General features: G+C 40.9%; 1 protein-coding gene across 1 annotated transcript; it reads left to right on the plus strand.

Moving 5' to 3' along the window:
- Nucleotides 1-18: 18 nt before the first annotated feature.
- LOC143285411 (ribosome assembly protein METTL17, mitochondrial-like) lies at nucleotides 19-25,309 on the plus strand. Its single transcript, XM_076592665.1, has 15 exons — nucleotides 19-97; nucleotides 1,044-1,269; nucleotides 4,051-4,185; nucleotides 4,843-4,927; nucleotides 6,905-6,986; nucleotides 7,549-7,622; nucleotides 8,487-8,581; nucleotides 10,339-10,409; nucleotides 12,424-12,531; nucleotides 14,514-14,582; nucleotides 15,678-15,728; nucleotides 16,867-16,956; nucleotides 18,075-18,141; nucleotides 22,835-22,955; nucleotides 24,864-25,309. The coding sequence occupies exons 1-15, from the start codon at nucleotides 29-31 to the stop codon at nucleotides 24,940-24,942; spliced, it is 1,422 nt and encodes a 473-aa protein (XP_076448780.1). The 5' UTR covers nucleotides 19-28; the 3' UTR covers nucleotides 24,943-25,309.
- The last annotated feature ends 651 nt before the right edge of the window (nucleotides 25,310-25,960 follow it).

Genomic DNA, 25,960 nt, shown 5'->3' on the forward strand with positions numbered 1-25,960 from the left:
AGCCCATAGAGTGACTTCCCTTACAATCATGGCTGCGCCCACAATGACACATTTTCCGTGTCGTCGCATAATTTGCTTGAGACAAATTTTAACACAGGTATGTTTTTGTAGGTACATCTCATTTTTAATGAGACATATCTCTCTCTGTCTGGGTATAACTCTTTCTCTATCTCTCTCTTTGTGATCTATCTCGATGTTTAAAACTTATATCAGTTACCTTTGAGGTGCGAGTCTGATGTAATGTGTGTGTGTGTGTGTGTTCTTTAATCATTTTTGTGATTAAGTAATTTTTCTCCTTGTCTTGAGCAGTTGAACATAAAATAATAATGGACATTTGTATAGCACGTTTTCCAGAAATTATACTACTCGAAGCGCTTTACCTTTCGTTCTCTCCCGCCTCTCTCCTCTCCCCCCCGTGCCACCTCACCCCGACCCCCACAGAAACAGAATATACATAAAAAAAACCATCCACCAAGCCATGACACCCTCTAAAACTAAACACATGTATTCCAGGAACGCAATGTCACTCTCTCTCTCTCCTCTCTCTCTCTCTCTCTCTCTCACAGAGCTTGAGAGGGCACAGAAGATCAGAGCACAAAGCACGTACACTTCTTTGTTTGTGGATTGCAACTCCCACGTTCACTTGTACACAACATGAGTGGGCTTTTACATGTATGACTGTTTTTACCCCACCATGTAGATAACCATACTCCATTTTCAGGGGTAAAGTTTGTATTCAATTCTTTTTGAAACAAGTAGCCAGTGAAGGTAGTGGAAGAGAGGAGTAACAACTAACATGTTCAAATCTGGAGGATCAGAATAGTGAAAATGAGTTGAGCAGCATAACAAGATATAAACAACAACAACAACAAAACAATAATAAAAAACAACAACAACATAAAAACAAACTGTGTTTAAGGCTGTAGTTATCAAAATCTGAATCTTGTATCTATCAAGTCACTAAAAAACCAGAAGAACATGACCGTAAGGTCTATCTTTTCCACATGTATTTCACCCCGCACCTGTTCAACAATGCGTTCCAGCTGACACAAACTTGCCGGAGCAGCTCCTCAGCCAAAGCCAGACCAACCTCCACAGCAATCCGCCCACCCTCTGAAAGTAAAGACACCCGTGTGGAGCTGGAAGAATGGGTATCGGAAGGGCTTGCCAAAAGTTCTCTGAAACCGAAACAGCACCCAGGGCGCATGGTGCTGCCCACTGTCAGTGTACCACAGAGACTGATGGACGCAGCCAGCATCATTCTGGAGAGTAAGCTTGTGGCTTGTGTGGTGTGTGTTTTCTGCTTTGGTGTTGTTTATTTATTTATTGAGACATCTTGCTACAGCTTATATTCTTGAAGCTCTCTGCGCTTTACAATAGCACTAAACACAAGCACGCTTGCACATACATACAAACACACACAAGCACACACACACACACACACACGCACACACGCATACATGCATGCATCAACAAATACACACATATGCCCATGCACTACTTATGCACTCAAGCAATCACACACACACACACACACACACACATACACACACACACACACACACACACATGCATGCACGTACCCACATGCACACACGAACACAGATCAACAATCAAAGTGGTGTATGCAGTTCAGTTCAGTTCTGTTACTCAAGGAGGCATCACAGCGTTCGGACAAATCCATATATATGCTACACCACATCTGCTAAGCAGATGCCTGACCAGCAGTGTAACCCAACGCGCTTAGACACGCCTTGTGTGCCTACACACATACAATGAACAATGTTTATTTTCTTTAACGTGAAACTAAAGAAAAAGAAAGTTGTATATATATATATATATATATATGACATTTTTATGTTGGGAATATGCTTACTATGAATGGGTGTTCATGTGCCCCCATGGGGTCTCTTGAAATAAACACACCTTGTGTTGTCTTGGGAGCATGGCAAGACTTTGTGTTGCTCTGTGGAGATAATGCATATACCAATGTCATGTCACCTGTTTGTCAGCAAATGTGTCGACAGTTTCTCTTTCAGAGTATAATAAAGTATTCCTGTGTCTTTTATCTTGACTGCTGAACCTTGGTGAAATGAGATCAGTGTGCCCCCGAAAGTGGAGTATGGCTGCCTATAAGGCGGGTTAAAAACGGTCATACACGTAAAAGCCCACTCGTGTACATTCAAGTGAACGTGGGAGTTGCAGCCCACGAATGCAGAAGAAGAAGAAGAGATCAGTGTGGCATGAGTTTTCTTTTCAAAAGAGGGCGCTAGTCAGGGGGGCAAAGGGGAGGTTACCTACTTCCGGGAGGTTACTGGCAGTGGCTACTTTCATTTTCTCAACATAAGCCATAGGCGGATAGTAGTTTGCACAGGACAGGAATGTCAGACCCCTGCCGGAGTCTGCACTAGTGGGTCACGGTAAGTAAGTATGTTACGTAAACGTAATTTTAGGAAGAAAATTTCCTTTTGTGCAGAACAATGTAAATATCAGTGGTGAAACTGATAATGAATAATGCAGTCCCCTCGGAAGAAGTAGTCCAAACACAAAATGGTGACCAACACCCTGACCTGTAAGCTCAGTGAGGTGACAGCCCTGAGCCTTTCAGTTTCACTGACTTCTTCTTCTCTTCTTCTTCTGCGTTCATGGGCTGCAACTCCCACGTTCACTCGTATATACACGAGTGGGCTTTTACGTGTATGACCGTTTTTAACCCGCCATGTAGGCAACCATACTCCACTTTCGGGGGTGTGCATGCTGGGTATGTACTTGTTTCCATAACCCACCAAACGCTGACATGGATTACAGGATCTTTAATGTGCGTATTTGATCTTTTGCTTGTGTGTACACACGAAGGGGGTTCAGGCACTAGCAGGTCTGCACACATGTTGACCTGGGAGATCGGAAAAAATCTCCACCCTTTACCCACCAGGCGCCGTCACCGTGATTCGAACCCGGGACCCTCAGATTGAAAGTCCAACGCTTTAACCATTCGGCTATTGCGCCCGTCAGTTTCACTGACAAGTGCACATGTCAGCAGCAGTCAAGGTGTTAAACTAACCCAGTTGGGGGTATGGAGGATAACAAGAAGGAGCAAATGATAGCCAATTTAAGATTAATCAATCTGAACTGGAAAATGAATGAAGAAATATTCACGCACTCCAAGCAAACTGTAACCTTTTGAAAATTAAGTCTGAAATGAAGAAGAAAAAAAAAAAGAAAAAGAAAAAAAAAAAGCACAAATGTATCAATAAAATTAACATCGAATGAAAAATCTCACAGTATGATAAAACATTTCATGCAATATGACCTGAATACTCATGTATGTGATAGAAAGAGTTCTCAATAATATTTATTACTGGAAATTGATAATTAGATTGTTTTGCCCTATTCTGTAAATTTTGACAATGTGAACAGACATTTCCGGGAAGAGCTGCCAAAGAAATTACGAAGACAGAATATTACGACAGAATGCACTTTGAGTTATTGTTTTTGGGATGAACTGGGTGTTCAGCTGCATGTTTTTGGCAGTCCCATGAAAAGTGGTATTCATCACCAATTTCATTCACATATATTGATAAAAAGTGATATCCATTACCAATTTCATTCTCATGTATTGATAAAAAGTAATATCCATTACCAATTTCATTCTCACAGACACAGACAGACAGAAAGACAGACACACACACACACACACACACACACACACACACACACACACACACACACACACACACACACACACTCTCTCTCTCTCTCTCTCTCTCTCTCTCTCTTCTCTCTCTTCTCTCTCCCTTCTTCTCTGTCTCTCTCAGGCACACACACACACACACACACACACACACACACACACACACACACACACACACACACACACACACACATCCACAATCACACAAAAATTTGTCACCATCCACACAAAACTAAACCTGTGTAGAGGAGCACCACCGGCGTGCCTGCTCGAAACTGTTTCAACCCCGTTCCCAACCTGCAAACATTTGTCAGCAAGTTTGTCAAGCCCAAGTTTTGCTGTGCTTCCCAATGATTCAGAATACCCACTGAAGGAGCTGTCCAGAAGGGCTGACAAGCTGGCCAACTACCTGTGGAGCAGGCACCCGCCCAGCACTGATGCACAAGTGACCAAAATGGCCAAGGAGGTTTACCAGCAGATTATGGAGAAGCGAGGTAATCACACATACATGTACACACGTACGCACATGCTCGAATGCACACGTTTGCACGCATGCACACTCACATGCACACACACACACACACACACACACACAGACACACACGTTTCAAGTTTTAATTATCCTTTTACTCCTATTGCAGTATGGAGAATTACTATGATGCACACACATGCACACACACACAAACACACACGACACACACATTTCGAGTTTTGATCATCCTTTCACTCCTACTGCAGTATGGAGGATTAATATTACACACACACACACACACACACACACACACACACACACACACACTCATGTTTGTATAAGTGTAACAATTATCTTAAAGCTACATAGTCCTTCTGCTGGTAGATCTACAGCTTCACGAAAAAACCTAAGCCAAAATAGAATGGTTTATATTGCCTTGTTGTGTATATAAAACTTTAGACCTCATTGCTTTCATTTCTACAGTGATGGCTGATGGCAATAAAATCTTAAACAGACTTGTCTTCATAGTCATATTAACTGCAACATTTACCTTAAAACAGTGCCAAGAACTGAAGAAGTGTATGAATTTTTTAACAAGCTTGTCTACATAGACATATTAACTGCAACTGTTACCTTGAAGCTGTGCCAAAAAGCCATGCATAAATGTCCACTGTTTCAGAAAAGGAAGGGAAGACCGACCCCATTCAGACTGACACGGTGTTGAGGACAGTTCGCCAGAAAATCTACCACTGGCAGCCAGTCACGTGAGTAACCAGCCACATCTTGCTGTTATCAAAAGAGGAAAGCCTGCATGAACGACAATGCACAACATTGTAACGTTTTGTCTACAAGTTGCTGTGTGAATTTAATGCATGATTTATGACAAGCTTTTGCCAGGGATGATGATCATGTCATTGTCATGTCTCACACATGATCGTCCAAAATGGAGAAGGCTAGTACATGAGTCAACACCGTTGTGCCCGGACGGTTCGCCACAGAGTATAGGGAAGGCAAGGCAAGGCCTTGCTAGGGGTTGCCAAAATCGAAAGAAACTTAAACCTGTGATGATCATGAAAATTGTGGTTAGATTAATCAAAACAAGAGGCAAAGTCCTCATGACTCACTTGTGCTTCGCACTTTATCCAGGAAAGGAATCATGAGGAAAATAAAAAAAAAGTGATTAAGAATTCGTTAAAAAGTGTTCTATATTAAATATAAATTTTGTAAAAAGAAAAAAAGAAAAAAAAGAAGAAATATATCCATATATATGTATGTATGTATTCATGTATATATATAGAATAAGCTTGGGAGAAAAAAAAAATGAGAAAAAAAGGGCATGCAAGTGGGATCGAACCCATGCCTGTTCAGTTCCGAAGCAAGCAGAGTAATCCTCACTGCTGTGGTGCATTTGACGTCATTTTACTGAATTTAATACTTAAAGCAATCTTGATGTTTTCCTCTTTGTGTGATAAATAGATGTGATTGCATTGGACAGAAGGCACCCTTTAAATCATGTTTCTTGTGTGTTTTATTATATCTCAGTTATTCTTTTATTTTATTGGTAAATTTGTTCATTTATTTAATTATAGTCAGTTCATCTAAGATGATGATATCAGACTCTCAGAAAGGGACCAGATGGAAGTATGTCCTAATGAAATTGAGCCATATTGAAACTAGGGCGCAATGGTACTGGACCCTGTTGGAATTTGGCCCAAATAGGACGACCCTGGCATTGGATTCGGAATCAGTCTTGTCATCTGATGCATCAGTTTTCTTTCTCACAGCAATCTACATAGTGTTTACATTGCTGAACATTATGGGTTCCACTGATTGAGCAGGAAAACTTGTTCATTGTTACCAGAGGGTCAGGCTATGTTCACACTAAGCCCAGCCAATTGCTGGCAGCCAGTTGCCGTCAGCCCGACACACTACAGTCAGACACAGTCAGCTACAGTGCTCCCCAGATGGAAGGAACTAATATCATTAGGATTCACACTGCTTGTATCATTCCTTGCCTTGGACCAGCCGTCAGTTCCATTTGTGTGCTCATGACATATCAGACAGCTGGCTGGAGACAGCTGTGGACAGCTGGTCACCACTTTGACCACGTTTCACCGGCGTACAAGGTGTGAAATCGCAAAATGACGAACACATGTTTTTATTTCCTTTTGAGTCTGAATATACTCCTTTACAACAACAGCTGTGTTGGGTTTTTCTGTTTGGTACAAAGTCTGCAGACTGACCATGCTCATAGTTGTTTTGTCTGTAGAGACGTTACGCTGCGTAAGCTGACATTTATGTGGAGTGATGGCCTAGAGGTAATGCGTCCGCCTAGGAAGTGAGAGAATCTGTGCGCGCTGGTTCGAATCACGGCACAGCCCCCGAAATTTTCTCCCCCTCCACTAGACCTTGAGTGGTGGTCTGGACGCTAGTCATTCGGATGAGACGATAAACCGAGGTCCCGTGTGCAGCATGCACTTAGCGCACGTAAAAGAACCCACAGCAACAAAAGAGTTGTTCCTGGCAAAATTCTGTAGAAAAATCCACTTCAATAGGAAAAACAAATAAAACTGCACACAGGAAAAAATACAAAAAAATGGGTGGCGCTGTAGTATGGCGACGCGCTCTCCCTGGGGAGAGCAGCCTGAATTTCACACAGAGAAATCTGTTGTGATAAAAAGAAGTACAAATACAAATACAAATACAAATTTATGTCACCTCCCTCAGCCTGTCTTTTGCAGGTACGACGCTTACAGATCTCTGTTGTACCTGACGTCTCACCTGGCGCACAACTACACTGTCCTGCTTCATTGCTTCACAGAGGTGAGAGAGAGCATTGCTTTGTTTGATTGTTGTTTTTTTTTAAAAATTTTATTTATTTATTTATCTTTTAGGCACAGTCCTTATTTCAAAGAAATAATGGATAAAGGTATCCCAAGTTCGTTAAATCAGAACAGGCACTACTGAACACCACCAGAATGACTCAGTAGCAGTGCAGGGTCTCCTCTGGTGTTTGGCCTCCTGGCGACCATACATCAAAGGTTCCCTGTGGACTGCCAACACTGGCACCATGACGGAATAGCGTGGGTGTGGCTGTGTATGTGGGACTCAGAATGAGCGGTGTGTGGGAGTAATGCCACTGAAACGGTGCAGACGATGGGGCAGCAAAACCCCACCCCAAAAAACAACAACAAAATAACCTTTGCAGTTAGAGAATAAGTACAAAGAAAGAAAGATGGAGGTTAATATGACATAGATGACGAAAGATAATGATTAAATTGTTGTTAGCTTTCTTTAAAAAAATTTTAATAGGTTTTTTGAGCACATGATGACATAAGCATGTAGTGATTGGAACGTGATTTGTGTTTCATAAACATATTTTCAGATTTCTAAAAGGGATCCAGGGTTTCAACCACGATCAGTCTACAACTTTGGCTCAGGACTTGGGAGTTCAGTATGGTAAGAGTATATTGAGATGTCAGTTTCAGTTTCAGTTTCGGTAGGTCAAGGAGGCGTCACTGCGTTTGGACAAATCCATATACGCTGCACCACATCTGCCAAGCAGATGCCTGACCAGCAGCGTAACCCAACGCGCTTAGTCAGGCCTTGAGAAAAAAAAAGAAGAAAAAACAGGTGAATAAATAATAGATAAATACATACAAAAAAAGAAAAAAAGAAGAAAAGAACTACTACTAATAATAATAATATGTATAAGGCGCAGAAACTTGATGAAGTCAACTATAAGCGTACATAAATAAATAAATAAATGTCAGTATTGTTGGTATTGATTTGATGATAGCTGTGTTTGTGTGTATTTATGTATGTGAGTGTATTTGTGTGTGAGTGAGTAATATTTGGGAGAGTTGTGCTTAATGTACGCGTGTTTGGTGTAAAATTTTCAAGCTTGATACTAAATCAAATTAAGTGCAACCATTCTACGTTTTAATCAGCATCATCCTTTTGACAGTGAAGGTTATTTACATCGATAGTTAATTTGTGTGCTTGTAACAGCAAATCACTTCACAGACAGTGGTTACAAAATATGTGTTTTTAGATCCTAAAGTTTATGCTGAATGAAGCAAGATGTGCGATGAAGAAAAACTGAAAAAGAAAAAAAGTTATGACAATGATGATGAGCATGATAGGTTTATAAATCTATGCCAGCAAGTTAGGTTAGAATCAATGTGTGTGTGTGTGTGTGTGTGTGTGTGTGTGTATGTGTGTGTGTGTGTGTGTGTGTGTCTGTCTGTACATGTGTGCGTGTGTGTTTGCATACATGTGTGCGTGTGTGTTTGCATACTTGTGTGCGTGTGTGTGTTTCAGGGCTGCCAATGCAGTGTGGGGATCCGGTGTGTTTGAGCATTACTGTGTGGATCAGAGTCAAGATATGAACACAGTGGCTCGACTCTTGCTTCAGGGTAGGTGTCTGTTTGATCAAGAAGTCAGATGATACTTGAATGCCTGTGCTGATGAAGAAGTCAGATGGTACAAAGTACAAGATCAGCACTCTATGTTATAGATGTATTCACAAATCTGCCCCTTCCTGTCTCTGTGGCTGCCTTCACCTCTACACTCCTTCTCACTCTCTACAATCGGCTTCAGATCCACTCTGTTTACGCATACCCAGATTCAAACACTTGACTGTTGGCCGCCGTTCTTTCTCTGTTTCTGGACCTTGTAATTGGAATGAACTTCCTCTTTCGCTTTGACAGGTCTCCACACTCAGCTCTTTTAAGTCTGGCCTCAAAACCCACCTCTTCCCAAAATAGCCTCCCTTCCCTGCCTCTTCCTTGTCCAGTTTTTTTTTTTTTCTCCAGTTTTAGAGTTATGCATGTGTTTGAATGACTGGTGTGAAAGCGCTTTGATTTGTCTTTGCACAAGATTCAGCGCTATATAAATATGATAATAATAATAATACTTCAGGGTATGTGTCTGTGTTAAGAAGTTAAGTTACTGTTGTTTGATCCTTTTCTCACCTAGCCCTGTTCTTTCATACCGATGCAATGTTTTAAGATGACAGAAAAATGTAGGCTAACAGCGAAAGGCGTCTGGCTCACACCTAAAGAAAAAAACATCAGGAAGTGCAGTGGGCAGACTGAGGCAAGTTCAGCAAGTAAATTCAGTTGAACCGTGCATGCAGTGCACTGTTCCAGAAATCATGACACTGGAGAACAGAAACAAAGAAAAAGACCCAAGGATGTGAATGTGGAGTGTTGGCCTAGAGGTAACGCGTCTGCCTAGGAAGCAAAAGAATCTGAGCGTGCTGGTTCAAATCTCATAGTCGCCCCCTCTACTAGACCTTGGGGGATGGTCTGGACGCTAGTCATTCGGATGAGAGGATAAACCGAGGTCCTTGTGCAGCATGCACTTAGTGCAGGTAAAAGAATCCATGGCATCAAAAGGGTTGTCCCTGGCAAAATTCTGTAGAAAAATCCACTTCGATGGGAAAACAAATAAAACTGCAGGCAGAAAAAAAAAGTGGGTGGCGCTCTCAGTGTAAAGACACACTCTCCCTGGGGAGAGCAGCCCAAATTTCACTCAGAGAAATTTGTTGTGAGAAAAAGAGTGATACAATACAATACAATACAATACAGTTCAAATCAATAAAAAATCAACCTTTCTTTTTTTCTAATAATGCTTTTGTCTGATAATGATGAAGACAATAATCATGTCATTTAATCAAACAAAAGTACATGTTACCGTTTTTGAATAAAAATAGAGACAGTAATGGTGTCATTCTAAGCCAGCAAAAATGTCTCGAGGTCAAACAAAAGTCAGTGTTGTGTTGTTTTTTTTTTAATAAAAATAGAGACAGTAACCATATCATTCTAAATCTAAGTCAGCAAAACACTTAAGCTCAAACAAAACAGGGACTGTAACAGTATCATTCTAAGCAAGTGAAAAACTTAACTCACTCAGTACGGCCAGTCCTCTCTTCTCCTCTACACAGACCCCTCAGATGTCCAGTGGGTGTCTGAATGACCCAACCTTTAGCTTCTGTCGTCAGAATTGTGGTATTCTTTGTCAACATTCACCTCTTCAGTATAAGAGCCTTCCGCTTGCAATATTTTGATGTGGTAATTGGGGTGAAACGCTGTTAACGTCGTCTCTTTCGCCGTTCGTATGGAGAGAGTTAAGCTGTGCGTGATGTTGATGGACCTGTCTTTTTACGCAGATGGGGACAACCAGAAACAGATGTCAATTCCTGGGGTGGTTTTCCGGCAGTTTGCTCCTTCTGCTGCTCATGTAAGTGAAATATGTGACGTATTTGTATTTGTATTTCTTTTTGTCACAGCAGATTTCTCTGTGTGAAATTCGGGCTGCTCTCCCCAGGGAGAGCGCGTCGCTATAATACAGCGCCACCCATTTTTTTTGCATTTTTTCCTGCATGCAGTTTCATTTGTTTTCCCTATCGAAGTGGATTTTTCTATAGAATTTTGCCAGGAACAACCCTCTTGTTGCTGTGGGTTCTTCTACGTGCGCTAAGTGCATGCTGCACACGGGACCTCGGTTTATCGTCTCATCCGAATGACTAGCGTCCAGACCACCACTCAAGGTCTAGTGGAGGGGGAGAAAATATCGGCGGCTGAGCCGTGATTCGAACCAGCACGCTCAGATTTTCTCGCTTCCTAGGCGGACGCGTTACCTCTAGGCCATCACTCCACGTATGCTTTCTTCACGACCACGAAAGAGAGAGCATTGCTTTGTTTGATTGTTGTTGTTTTTTAAAAATTTTATTTATTTATTTATCTTTTAGGCACAGTCCTTATTTCAAAGAAATAATGGATAAAGGTATCCTAAGTTCGTTAAATCAGAACAGGCACTACTGAACACCACCAGAGTGACTCAGTAGCAGTGCAGGGTCTCCTCTGGTGTTTGGCCTCCTGGCGACCTTACATCAATGGTTCCCTGTGGACTGCCAACACTGGCACCATGACGGAATAGCGTGGGTGTGGCTGTGTATGTGGGACTCAGAATGAGCGGTGTGTGGGAGTAATGCCACTGAAACGGTGCAGACGATGGGGCAGCAAAACCCCACCCCAAAACAACAACAAAATAACCTTTGCAGTTAGAGAATAAGTACAAAGAAAGAAAGATGGAGGTTAATATGAAATAGATGACGAAAGATAATGATTAAATTGTTGTTTGCGAAATTTATTGGACAGTCAGTCATATCCGACTATGACCATCAGAACAGCAGAGAAGGCAACTGCTGTCCCGACTATCTGGGCTAGAATTTGATTGTAGTGGAGAGTGTCTTGTCCAAGTTACATCCCCAGTCTCTCGGCCAAGAGGGTTTTTGGACAGTCAGTGTTGGGATAGTTCCCAAAGGCCCACTAGCACCCAAGGCTGCATCATAAGGGCCAGTGCAATTTTGCCCACTTGTTTGAGAGTCATAGTCCTTCACAAAAGACTAACAGCTTCTTCTTCTTCTTCTTCTGCGTTCGATGTTTTGGCTGCGTCAGACTGTCACCCCCGTCGCCACGATGTAGCCCACGGTCTTCTCCAGGTCGTGGCGGTCTCCCCAAAGCTGCGCCTGTAGCTCCGTGCCCCCTGGCCAGGTTTGACGCCGTAGAGCTTCATGGGTTGGGCAGTGTTGGAGGATGTGTTCAGGGGTCTGGGGTCCAGTGCCACATGGACACTCATCAGTGTGGGCGATCTTCATACGGCAATTTACATCAAGGGAAAAAAATCTTTGGATTTTTTTTTTTAACTCTTTTGATTAGTTCTCTTTTTTTTTTTTTTTTTTGGTGCATGGATAAAAACAAAATTTGATCATTGTAACTTGTTTTTCTGTGTGTTAGATACTGGTTGTTTACAGGATGTATTAAAATTTTGATATATGATAAGTGCATTTCCTTCTTCTCATTATTTATTTGAACTATGTCATTCTGTTATGAAGTGCTCGATAGGCATTTAACAGGCCTTGAGATTTACACAGTTTAGTTGTCATAACGAAAAGAAGCTTCTCAATATTATTAAGACAAGTTGCTCTTAGATTTCAGTGGTACCCTACGTTTTGCCTCTCCTTTTTAACTACATTTTTTGTGTAAGTGCTTATGCACACTTGCATGTGGGTCTTACATGTGTGTGTATGTGTGTGTGTTGTGTCTGTGTGCGTGCTTATGTGTCTGTGTTGCGGGCACAAGCATGCATGTGTGCTTGCCTGTCTGCACCTTTAGCGTGTGCATAAGCTTTCTGCACCTGTGTCTGTGTGTGTGTTCTTACATGTACTACTGACAGATAACACTGATTGCAGAATCAGTTTGACATGGTGGTGAGTGCTTACACTCTTCTGGAGCAACCAGATCAGGAACGACGACTGCAGCTTGTCGATGACCTTTGGCAGATGACCAATGATGTGCTGGTCAGTTCTCTGTGTGTGTGTGTGTGTGTGTGTGTCTCCGTATGTGTCTCCGTGTGTGTGTGTGTGTGTGTGTGTGTGTGTGTGCATGTGTGTGTGTTTGTGTTTGTGTGTATGTGTATGTATGTGTGTGTGTGTGTGTGTGCATGTGTGTGTGTGTGTGTGTGTGTGTGTGTTTGTTTAGGTACATGGATGCGTGCATATCAGCCTGCAGTTACTTTGAACTATAACCCCCCCACCCCCACACCCATCCCCAACCTCCCTCTCCCCTACTTTATGCCCCCGAAATACACTCCCCAACAAGACGCATTCTCACACACATTGACGTGCATGCATGTGTGCATGCACACAAACAGCAAAGGCAAGCAATTAAGTAAGCATGATGAATGCAGCACCTCCCTTCCACCCTCTCCCTTACCCAGTGCCCCACGCGCACACACAACGAAACACATACCTGCACATGTACTCGCGCACATGCGCTCACATGCTTTCATGTGCCAACCCACATGAACAAGAAAGACAACAAACAACTGGGAAAGACAACAAACAACTGGGAAAGACAACAAACAACTGGGAAAGACATAAACAACTGGGAAAGACAACAAACAAACAACTGGGAAAGACAACAAACGAACAACTAGGAAAGACAACAAACAAACAACTGGGAAAGACAACAAACGAACAACTAGGAAAGACAACAAACGAACAACTGGGAAAGACAACAAACAAACAACAAACAAACAACTGGGAAAGACAACAAACAAACATCTGGGAAAGACAGCAAACAAACAACTGGGAAAGACAGCAAACAACTAGGAAAGACAACAAACGAACAACTGGGAAAGACAACAAACAACTGGGAAAGACAACAAACAAACAACTGGGAAAGACAACAAACACAACAAACAAACAACTGGGAAAGACAACAAACAAACAACTGGGAAAGACAACAAACAAACAACTGGGAAAGACAACAAACAACTGGGAAAGACAACAAACAAACAACTGGGAAAGACAACAAACAAACAACTGGGAAAGACAACAAACAACTGGGAAAGACAACAAACAACTGGAAAGACAACAAACAACTGGGAAAGACAACAAACGAACAACTGGGAAAGACAACAAACAACTGGGAATGACAATAAACAAACAACTAGGAAAGACAATAAACAAACAACTGGGAAAGACAACAAACAAACAACTGGGAAAGACAACAAACAACTGGGAACAACTGGGAAAGACAACAAAGAACTGGAAAGACAACAAACAAACAACTGGGAAAGACAACGAACAACTGGGAAAGACAACAAACAAACAACTGGGAAAGACAACAAACAACTGGGAAAGACAACAAACAAACAACTGGGAAAGACAACAAACAACTGGGAAAGACAACAAACAACTGGGAAAGACATCAGACAACTAGGAAAGACTGCAAGCAACTGGGAAAGACAACAAACAAACAACTGGGAAAGACAACAAACAAACAACTGGGAAAGACATCAAACAACTAGGAAAGACCACAAACAAACAACTGGGAAAGACAACAAACACAACAAACAAACAACTAGGAAAGACAACAAACAAACAACTGGGAAAGACAACAAACAAACAACTGGGAAAGACAACAAACGAACAACTGGGAAAGACAACAAACGAACAACTGGGAAAGACAACAAATAACTGGGAAAGACATCAAACAACTGGGAAAGACATCAAACAACTGGGAAAGACAACAAAGAAACAACTGGGAAAGACATCAGACAACTGTGAAAGACAACAAACAACTAGGAAAGACAACAAACAACTGGGAAAGACATCAAACAACTGGGAAAGACAACAAACAAACAACTGGGAAAGACAACAAACAACTGGGAAAGACAACAAACAACTAGGCACGTTGAATGCAGATAAACAGACCAAGGACAGGCAGTTTTCAAACAGAGATGGATTGTCAGAGACTTTTCTTTCTTTACTTTCAGGTTCTTGTGGAGAACGGTACCACTGCTGGCTTTTCAACGATTTACGAAGCACGTGACCGCCTGCTACAGGTGATTTGTGTTTAGTTTTTGCTGCAGCACTGAGGGCTATGTGCACATTTGATAGAAGACTTGTTGTTTTTATTAATAAGTTTGGTTCTGTTTATGCAATATACATTGGTAAGCGTCTGTTTTAAATTTGAACGATATGTCGGTAGAAGCGCATACAGCAGCTGCAGTGAGTTGTGTATAACAGCAATCTTCTGTTTGGCTGGTATATATATTTTTTTAAATGTAGGGTTGTTTTTGAATATGAAATAATTGTGAGTCTGCTCATAACTACATCAGTTCCTGTTTTCTCACATAAATCGGAGATGAGTCTCAGTGTTTTAATGAATCTTCGGGAGACCGTACAATAATAAAACATTGTGTGTTAATGGAATTACAACTTGATCTGCAACTGTTTTCTTGTCACTGCGTTGTCTTACATGGTTTTCAAACATGATATCTGTTTCTTTTACATTAAGAGCCGTTGAAGCTGTCCCTGTGAGACTATGTGAAGGATTTTGATTTAAGTTGTGGACATTGTGTTTTATTTGAACATACCTACCCACCACCATACATGACATTGACAAGCTGCAAGAGTCTCTGGAGACTCTCCAGAAGAAGTCATTTCATCTTGCAGGCTAATCATCAAGTGTAAATGGTGAACAAGAAGAAGAGTGTGCTCTTTATTTCTGTTTCTTTTCCTTTTATCCGGACGGTCCTATGGTTATTTATTGTATCAAACTTTGTTTCTTTTCCTTTTATCTGGATGGTCCTATGGTTATTTGTTGTGATCAAACTTTGTTTCTTTTCCTTTTATCTGGATGGTCCTATGGTTATTTGTTGTGATCAAACTTTGTTTCTTTTCCTTTTATTTGGATGGTCTTATGGGTATTTGTTGTGATCAGACTTTGTTTCTTTTCCTTTTATTTGGATGGTCTTATGGGTATTTGTTGCTCTTTATTTCTGTTTCTTTTCCTTTTACCTGGATGGTCCTATGCTTATTTGTTATAATCAGACTTTAACTGTTTTAGTGATGGAACATTTCTGAAAGTGTAAATATTTAATCTTGGATTTTCAGTCTTGCTTATTCTCATTCTGTTCTTCTGACTTATTTTCTAGGCTTCTGACAAGGCTGAAGATGACAGTCAGAAATGCTACGTTTTCGCTCCTGTAAGTATTGGTCGTTGATTCAGAGCTTTCATTGTTGGTGTGCTTGGCTCTTCTTTTCAACTTCAAGAGTACATTGACACAGTAACATTTAGCTGACAGTTGTCATGCTGCAGTGAGTTGTTTTAAGCATTCAGAACTGTTATTTAAATTTCTAAGGGCTTGACATTTTGGAGCAATTGAGTGTTGTGCGGGGTGAGGTTGATTTCCATGTGGATTATTGAAATAATTTTGATTTCGATCGATTTGATTTTTATTTGAGATATGGAAAACAGAACAGACTGAAGGTCCTGGCTTCTGTTAAAACTGTTGTGTGAAGGCACTGGCATGTCTTAGAGCTGCAGCACACATGTACATATAATGAACATAGGCATAATCATGCTCACTGTTATTGAATGGCAGTGCACGTACACATGCATCCATACATGTACTCATGTGGTGTTCCTCTGTGTAAGACTTACGTGTGTAGGTATGCAAATTTACTCCTATATTCCGTCATGTATGCATGCATACAGGTGAAAGTGCACACAAACATACACACACACACACACACACACACACACACACACACATACACACACACACACACACACACACACACACACACACACACACACACATTAACATGCACACACACATACACACGCACACACATGCACTCACTCACACAACACACACACACACACACACACACACACACACACACACAGAGACACATACAGACACACACAGACACACACACACACGCACACACACACACACACACATACAGATGCACACACACACGTACACATGCACACACATGCACTCACTCACACAACACACACTCAGACACACACTCAGACACACACACACACACACACACACACACAACACACACAGAGTTCCTCTCCATGGTGAGTGATGCACAATGTATGATGTCAACAGTGTCCCCACCATGGAGCCTGTCCGAAGATGGCAGAAAACTCACATCACAGTATGAAACAGTCACATAATTGAGAGACTCAGCCTTACTTACTTACACACACACACACACACACACACACACACACACACACACACACACACACACACACACACACACACACACACACAGAGTTCCTCTCCATGGTGAGTGATGCACAATGTATGATGTCAACAGTGTCCCCACGATGCAGCCTGTCCGAAGATGGCAGAAAAGAAACAGCCGTGTTTCTCACAGGTCCCTTACAAGCCTCTCCCTCAGAATCACGTAAGACTTGGTGCCTTGTTTCTTGTTTGTAGTTTTAGTTTTGTATGAAATATGCGTTGTCTAAATGGATGGTGTGGTTTTGTGTTGTCGTGGAATGGGCTGGGGGAAATTGTGTGCCGTGCCTGAGAATGTTTGTGCATGTATTGCGTGTGTGTGTGTTGTATGTGTGTGTGTGTGTGTGTGTGTGTGTGTGTGTGTGAGTCAGTGCTTGTTTGCATTTGTGTGTGTGTGTGTGTGTCTGTGTATGTGTGTGTGTGCATGCGAGCGAGTGTGTGTCTGTGTTGCGTGAGTGTGTGTACCTTTTAACTGACTGCTCTAGATAAAGGGTGAAGATAGCATGAATTATATGAAAAGTCAGAACACACACACACACACACACACACACACACACACACACACACACACACACACACAGCACAAAACAACACAACACAACAGTGAGAGAGAGAGAGAGAGAGAGAGAGAAAGACATTTGATTTGATTTTTCTTCTGTAAAGATGGGAGAGCCGCTGTAGTGTAAGTGGTGTCTCTCAGTGTGTGGTACAGCTGATGACAGTCTTCTGTAACTGCTGCAACGTTTACCAAGACCTACAGAGATGTGTAAATTGAAGTTTTTCACAATGAATGGTCCTCTCCTCACTGTCTCAAGGACTTTGTTAACTGTCACTGTTGAAGTTAAGTGCTGATGTTGTCCTAGTCATTCGGATGAGATGATAAACTGAGGTCCCTTAGTGCACGTAAAAGAACCCACGGCAACAAAAGGGTAGCCCTGGCGATATTCTGTAGAAAACTCCACTTTCGATAGGAAAACAAATAAATTTGCAGGCAGAAAAAAACAACAAAAAATGGGTGGCAGCTCTCAGTGTAGCAACATGCTCTCCCGGGGAGAGCAGCCCTAATTTCACAGAGAGAAATCTGTTGTGACAAAAAAAGAGTATTGCAAATACAAACACAAATAGTACTTACACTGTCCTCTATCCTGTGCATATCATTAAAACAAGTTTGTGAAGACACAGTTTTTCAGTGACTTATTGGTTGGATGTTTACCTGTTAAAATTTTGTTTGTTGTTGTTGTACTGTCAGATTAAAAACGATGTTCATTACCCTTCTGTTACCAGACACGGGCCAGCAAAACTGTGGCGAGATATTCCTACATCATCATGCGCAAAGGAAAAAGGCCGGAGGGTAGGTTATGTTCTGTTTAATGACGGGCGCAATAGCCGAGTGGTTAAAGCGTTGGACTGTCAATCTGAGGGTCCCGGGTTCGAATCACGGTGACGGCGCCTGGTGGGTAAAGGGTGGAGATTTTTCCGATCTCCAAGGTCAGCTTATGTGCAGACCTGCTAGTGCCTGAACCCCCTTCGTGTGTATATGCAAGCAGAAGATCAAATACCTCACGTTAAAGATCCTGTAATCCATGTCAGCATTCGGTGGGTTATGGAAACAAGAACATACCCAGCATGCACACCCCCGAAAGCGGAGTATGGCTGCCTACATGGCGGGGTAAAAACGGTCATACACGTAAAAACCCACTCGTGTGCATACGAGTGAACGTGGGAGTTGCAGCCCACGAACGTAGAAGAAGAAGAAGAAGAAGTTCTGTTTAATGGAAATGAATTTGTGATGCAGAATTATGTGAATAGAACGAAATAGAATCAAATAGAATGTCTTTATGTCCAAGTGTATTGGGATCATGGTATCAGAGTTTAAAGCAGAATCAAATAGAATATGTCTTCATGTCCAAGTGCATTGGGGTCATGGTATCACAGCCCCAACACTCGGCTTATATCACAGATTGACATACGTTTACATTTGGGCCAACAGCAAAGTGAGAGCTGTATTATCAGTGGTTTCTCCAGTCAATGGGAAACCATTTACAGCTTAGTCTTTTGTGAAGGACTATGACTGTCAAACTAGGAAGCAAAATTGCACTGGCTCTTACTGCTGCAGCCTTATGGGCTAGTTGGCCTTTGGGAACCATCCCAACACCGACTGTCCTAAAACCCTCATGGCCAAGAGAGTGGGGATGTACTTGGGCAAGATGCTCTCCACTATAATCAAATTCTAGCCCAAATAGTCAGAACAGCAGTTGCCTCCTCTGCTGTTCTGATGGTCATAGTCGGACACGACTGGCTATCATATCAGAGTTTATTGCTGTGTGTGCTCGCTTCAGTGTGTGCATCACCTTCAGTATGAACAGAGAGAGTTGGAGAGGACCTATATATTGTCTTTCAGGAGAGGATTCAGATTCAGATAGGCCCTCAAGAAGGGAAATGTGAACAAATAGACAATAACTGTAGTATCAGTTATAAACATGTGGACTAAAACAATGGAACTTCAGAAACAGATTAACTCACTCTGGACGAATAGTTCTCTCCCTTGCTTTTTCCCTACAGACGACCCATTTGTAAGGTTAGGAAAAAAAATCACAAAAAATACAAAACATAAAGTAACTGAATGAAACTCACTGTACTTGACCCACTGACCCCTCTCCTCACGCCGTGTGAACGTCCACCCCCTTCCCTCTTCACTGCTCTCAGAAGCTGAGTCACTATCATTAACTTCTTGCTGTTAGCTTTCTTCACTGCAGATACTTTAACGTCTTCACTATCCTCGTCAATGTCGAAACCTTCAGTTTGAAGCATTTCAGTCACTTCAGCAGTGGTAAGAGCCGCTGTTGTGATCTAGTTTGCTCCAAGAATTTCCACTTGTATTGCCTGCAACGCCATTTTCGATACGTATGCAGATTAGCTTGTTGTGTGGGGTCCTGAACTCGCTGGCTCGCTGTGGAGTGTGTTGTTATGAAATCTCATGAAGAAACGTTTCCATTCGACCCTTGACATGTTCGCAATGCTCGGTGTAGCTTCAATTGTTATCCTACCCCATGAGGAAAACGTGAAAAAATTTTTAATTGTTGAAACCGCTATAGCGTTCCGTCATCCAGAACACTACCTTATGTCAGGAACGCTATAGCGTTCCATCATCCGGAGTGAGTTAATCAGGAACATTAAGAAATAACAATTTTCCCTATATATCTAACTCTTTCACTGCCAAGTTTCTGTGTGAGAAGCACTCCCCAGCGTCAAACAGAAACGATGCTGTCAGTCACAGGCTTTGGTTCATGTCAAAATAACACTGTGGACCTGTTCACTTCAAACTCGGTCAGGGGCAAAGGTTATTCATTGTTCTATTGCTGGGAAACTGGCTGCAGTTGTAGAGCTTTGTTACAATGTGAACAAGAGAGGCAAGGCCTTCAAGACTCACTTGTGATACACTTAAAAAAAAAAAAATCTAATCGTTAAAATGTGTTCTGTATTTGTTATTATAAAGCTTCACGTTAAAAAAAAGAAAGAAAAAAAGTCCTAACCAAATTCGAATTAAGTCCACTAGCATTAATTACAGAGTACTTTCCCTTTTTTACTATCTGCACCAAAACGTTTGCAAAATAAATAAAACTTCCATGCTTAGCAAAAGAAGTTTCTGTTTGAACAAAAAATGATAATAATGACTGCTCTTGTTGTTGGGTCAGAATATCAGATCAAAGTGCCAAGTTTAGAGAATACAAAAAATATAAATATAACAGTAATTGCAGTTTGCATATAATTAGGCTTCATTTTTTATCTTTTTGTGCCCATCCCAGAGGTGCAGTATTGTTTTAAACAAGATGACTGGAAAGAACTGAATTTTTCCTATTTTTATGCCTAATTTGGTGTTAGCTGACAAAGTATTTGCAGAGAAAATGTCAATGTTAAAGTTTACCACGGACACACAGACGCACAGACACACACAGACAACCGAACACCCGGTTAAAACATAGACTCACTTTGTTTACACAAGTGAGTCAAAAATGGTCTGATCAACATGACCCCTCGACGTTGACAAATCTCGCCTGTGGCAGTTTACTGTCTAGTCAACTGAAGTCGCCTATGGCAGTGAAAGAGTTCATTGAAATAGATTTGTGATGCAGAATTACGTGAATAGAATCAAACAGAATATGCCTTTATTACCAAGTGCATCGGCGTCATGGTATCAGAGTATATCATTGTGTGTGCTCGCTTCAGTGTGTGCGTCACCTACAATATGAACAGAGAGGGTTAGGGAGGACCTAAGCATCATCTTTCAGGATCGGATTCAGATTCAGATAGGCCCCTCAAGAAGGGAAATGTAAACAAATAAACAGTAATTGTATTATCAGTTATAAACATGTGGACTCAAACAATGGAACTTTGTGATGTCCCGCCTGGATTATTGTAATTATTGTAATTCCCTACTTGTTGGTTCACCCAGTTACCTCATTGCTAGGCTTCAGAAAGTCCAGAACTATGCTGCTCGTCTTGTCTTTCGTTCCTCTAAATTTGATCACATCTCTCCTCTCTCCTTCATACTTTACACTGGCTCCCAGTACAAGAAAGAATTATTTACAAAGTTGTCTCTCTTTGTTTCAAGTCCATTGAGGCTTCTGGTCCACAGTATCTTTCTGATCTCTTTCAACCTTACATACCCTCACGCCAACTCTGCTCTTCTTCTGAAACCTGTATGCTTAGGATCCCCCCTGCTTGATCCAAAACGTATGGCCAACGCAGTTTTTCATTCCAAACCCCCTTTCTTTGGAATCAACGTCCTCAGCCTCTCCGTCACTCATCTTCGCTGCAATCTTTCAAATCCAGTCTCAAGGCCCACCTTTTCCCCTTGTCCTGATTAATTCTCAACAGCTCATCCATTTCCAGTATGAACTAAAATGACTATTTGTGAGTTAGTGAGCTTTGATAGTTTCAGAATTTGTTGGTACTATTTTTGATTGTGTACTATTTACGATTGTGTGCTATGACTTGTGTGTGTGCATGAGCGTGCGTGTGCGCGTGTACTTTTGTGGGGGTGGGTGGGGGTGGGGTGAATAAATTGTTTTCAGTGATGTTTGGTATTTTGTGTTTAATTTTTCCTTTTTGATATTTACATATGTGTTCTCTTTGTAAATGCCTTGGGCTTATTTTCAGGATTAGGCGTAAATGCTCATAATAATAATAGCAATAATAACTAAAGAAAACAGATCAGTCAGGATCATTAAGGAATAACCATTTTCCCTGTATATTTAAAGGCTTTGTAGAAATATAGAGACAGGTGGGGGTCTTGATAGTTTTTTTTTACATTAGGGTCAGTACAAGACAAAAACAAGAGAGGCAAGGCCTTCAAGACTCACTTGTGATACACTTAAAAAAAATCCAAGCTTTTTATGTATTGAGTATAATTTCAAAATGTAATGTTTAAGATGAGAAAGATCAGGTTAAAGCAAATTAAGTCCCCTAGCATTAATTACAGAGTAATTTCCCTTTTTTACTATCTGCACCAAAATGTTTGCAAAATAAATAAAACTTCCATGCTTAGCAAAAGAAGTTCCTGTTTGAACAAAAAATGATAATAATGACTGCTCTTGTTGTTGGGTCAGAATATCAGATCAAAGTGCCAAGTTTAGAGAATACAAAAAAATATAAATATAACAGTAAATGCAGTTTGCATATAACTAGGCTTCATTTTTTATTTTTTTGTGCCCATCCCAGAGGTGCAATATTGTTTTAAACAAGATGACTGGAAAGAACTGAATTTTTCCTATTTTTATGCCTAATTTGGTGTCAACTGACAAAGTATTTGCAGAGAAAATGTCAATGTTAAAGTTTACCACAGACACACAGACACACACACACACACACAGAGACACAGACACACACACACACACACAGACACACACACACACACACAGACACACACACACACACACAGACAACCGAACACCGGGTTAAAACATAGACTCACTTTGTTTCCACAAGTGAGTCAATAAAGAGATGAGCTTGACGATAATAACTGGTTGGAATGAATGTTTCAGGATCGGACTGGCCCAGAGTGATTCAGGACACGGTGAAGGCATCGCGGCACACCCACTGTCACCTGTGCTGTGCCGATGGCAAAGTCAGACACATGATCTTCACTGTCAGCAAGCAGGGCCAGTCAGTCGTGTTTCTCTTGTTTTATGATTATTATTTTCAGATATATACATATATATTTTTTATTTAGTGTCTGTCATGGTTTTTGGTGGCTTTGTGCATGTGTGGTGTGTATGTGTGAGTGTGTGTGTGTGTATGTATGTATGTGTGTGTGTATGTGTTCATGCATGTCTCTGTCTCTCTCTCTCTCTGTGCATGTTCACATGTGTGCCTGTGTGTGGGTGTGTTTGTCAGACTGTATGAATAGAGAGAGCAAGTGTGCAAGCATGCATGTTTGTGTCGGTGTGGTCTGTCTGTGTGCATTTGTGTTAAAGTTAGAGGAGAGCAGATATATAAGCATGATTATGTCAGTGTGTGTGTGTTTGGATGCTGCCAGTTGTGTTTTACAGTCCCTGGTTATTTCAGTTAACATTGACACTTTTCTTTTTTGGTGCGTGCTTAATTGCTTGTTATGGCAACACATAAAGTGTTCAGCTAAGTTCTCATGCTTTCTCTTGAAAAGATCTCAAATTCATACACGCATGCAGGCATGTATACCTAAGCTGATATACATGATTCATGAACACACAAAATTAGTGGTGTATATGGAGGTCTCCAGAGATGTATTTAAACACACACAAACACACACACACACACACACACACACACACACGCACGCATGCACAAAACCACACACATACACAGGTGCATGCCTGCTCAAACATTCACACAGACATAGACACACACACACACAGAAAGAAAGGTGGGATTAGTATCATAACAGAGTTCTTTTGTTACAGGGAGATATATATATATATATATACAAATGTTCCAGATGCAGATCAGATCATTATAGTATAATGTTCTTTAGTTGCAGGGATATATACAAATGCTCCAGATACAGATCATTATAGTATAATGTTCTTTTGTTGCAGGGATATATACAAATTCTCCAGATACAGATCGTCACAGAATAATGTTCTTTTGTTGCAGGGATATATACTTATTGCAGATATATATATATATATATATATATATATATATATATATATATATATATATATATATATATATGCGTATGTTCCAGATACAGATCATTATAGTATAATGTTCTTTTGTTGCAGGGATATATACAAATGCTCCAGATACAGATCATTATAGTATAATGTTCTTTTGTTGCAGAGATATATACAAATGCACCAGATACAGATCATTATAGTATAATGTTCTTTTGTTTGCAGGGATATATACAAATGCTCCAGATACAGATCATTATGATATAATGTCCTTTTGTTGCAGGGATATATACAAATGCTCCAGATACAGATCATTATAATATAATGTCCTTTTGTTGCAGGGATATATACAAATGCTCCAGATACAGATCATTATAGTATTATGTTTTGTTTGCAGGGATATATACAAATACTCCAGATACAGATCATGACAGAATGATGTTCTTTTGTTGCAGGGATATATACTTATTGCAGATACATACATACATACATACATACAAATATATATATATATATATATATATGCTCCAGATACAGATCATTATAGTATAATGTTCTTTTGTTGCAGGGATATATACAAATACTCCAGATACGGATCATGACAGAATGATGTTCTTTTGTTGCAGGGATATATACAAATGCTCCAGACACAGATCATTATAGTATAATGTTCTTTTGTTGCAGGGATATATACAAATGCTCCAGACACAGTTCATTATAGTATAATGTTCTTTTGTTGCAGGGATATATACAAATGCTCCGGATACAGATCGTCACAGAATAATGTTCTTTTGTTGCAGGGATATATACAAATGCTCCAGACACAGATCATTATAGTATAATGTTCTTTTGTTGCAGGGATATATACAAATGCTCCAGACACAGATCATTATAGTATAATGTTCTTTTGTTGCAGGGATATATACAAATGCTCCAGATACACATCCTGGGGAGATCTCTTCCCTGTCCGATTCCCAGCAGAAGATGGAGAATAAGCATTACCTCGTGCTTTGTGTGTGTGTGTGTGTGTGTGTGTGTTAGAATGTGTATGTATTAGTGTGTATACACATGTTTGTTTTGGAGTGAATGTGTGTGTGCCAGTGTGTTTAGTGTAAAAGTGTGTGTGAGTGTGTATGTGTTAGTATGTATGCATGTTAGTTATAGTGTGTGTGTGTGTGGCAAGTGTTAGAGTGAGAAAGAGAGAGGGAGAGAGAGAGAGAGAGAGTGTGTGTGTGTACTAGAGACAGTCTGACAGAGCAAAGTTGAAAAGAACTGAATTTAGTTCTGAAGTTATTTCTTTGGACTGACAGTGTGATAAATTATATGAATTTTTTTGTCATAATAAACAGATTTCAGAAATGACTGTTCTGTGTGTTTGTGTGTTGGTGTATGTGCATTTGTAAACCGATCATTCCGCTGTCATTTTGTGAACCACTCAGATGAAAAGTGGAGAGCAGATTTTTTTGTGAGCTTTTCACATGAGCATTCTGTACAAAGATGGTTGAAAAGTACCAACCTCCATTGTAAAGTGGTTAGCATCATAGGCAGACAACCGTGAGTTTGAAGACCATCAGAGCCACACAGCTGTGGTATTTTTTGGTCATGTCTGGCCCCTGTCAAAAATGGGGTTTGCTGTGGGCTCAAGCGGGAAGATTGGGACCACACAGTGAATAGTCATCTTCTTTACGTTATGGATGCACCTTTGAGAGAATCGTTGTTGTTTTTCTTCTTCTGTGTTCTTGGTCTGCAGTTCCCATGTTCTTCTTCTTCTTCTTCTTCTTCTTCTGCGTTCACTCGTATGCACATGTAGGCAGCCATACTCCGTTTTCGGGGGTGTGCATGCTGGGTATGTTCTTGTTTCCATAACCCACCGAACGCTGACATGGATTACAGAATCTTTAACGTGCGTATTTGATCTTCTGCTTGCATATACACATGAAGGGGGTTCAGGCACTAGCAGGTCTGCACACATATGTTGACCTGGGAGATTGTAAAAATCTCCACCCTTTACCC

The sequence above is a fragment of the Babylonia areolata genome, chromosome 9 (assembly GCF_041734735.1).
Source record: "Babylonia areolata isolate BAREFJ2019XMU chromosome 9, ASM4173473v1, whole genome shotgun sequence".
In the NCBI taxonomy this organism is placed as follows: domain Eukaryota; kingdom Metazoa; phylum Mollusca; class Gastropoda; order Neogastropoda; family Buccinidae; genus Babylonia; species Babylonia areolata.

Excerpts from the sequence above, each read along its gene's own strand:
- LOC143285411 (XM_076592665.1), top strand. The coding sequence starts at position 29 with ATGGCTGCGCCCACAATGACACATTTTCCGTGTCGTCGCATAATTTGC. Across the intron at positions 4,186-4,842 it reads GCAGATTATGGAGAAGCGAG|AAAAGGAAGGGAAGACCGAC; the intron begins GTAATCACACAT and ends CCACTGTTTCAG. Across the intron at positions 4,928-6,904 it reads TACCACTGGCAGCCAGTCAC|GTACGACGCTTACAGATCTC; the intron begins GTGAGTAACCAG and ends TGTCTTTTGCAG.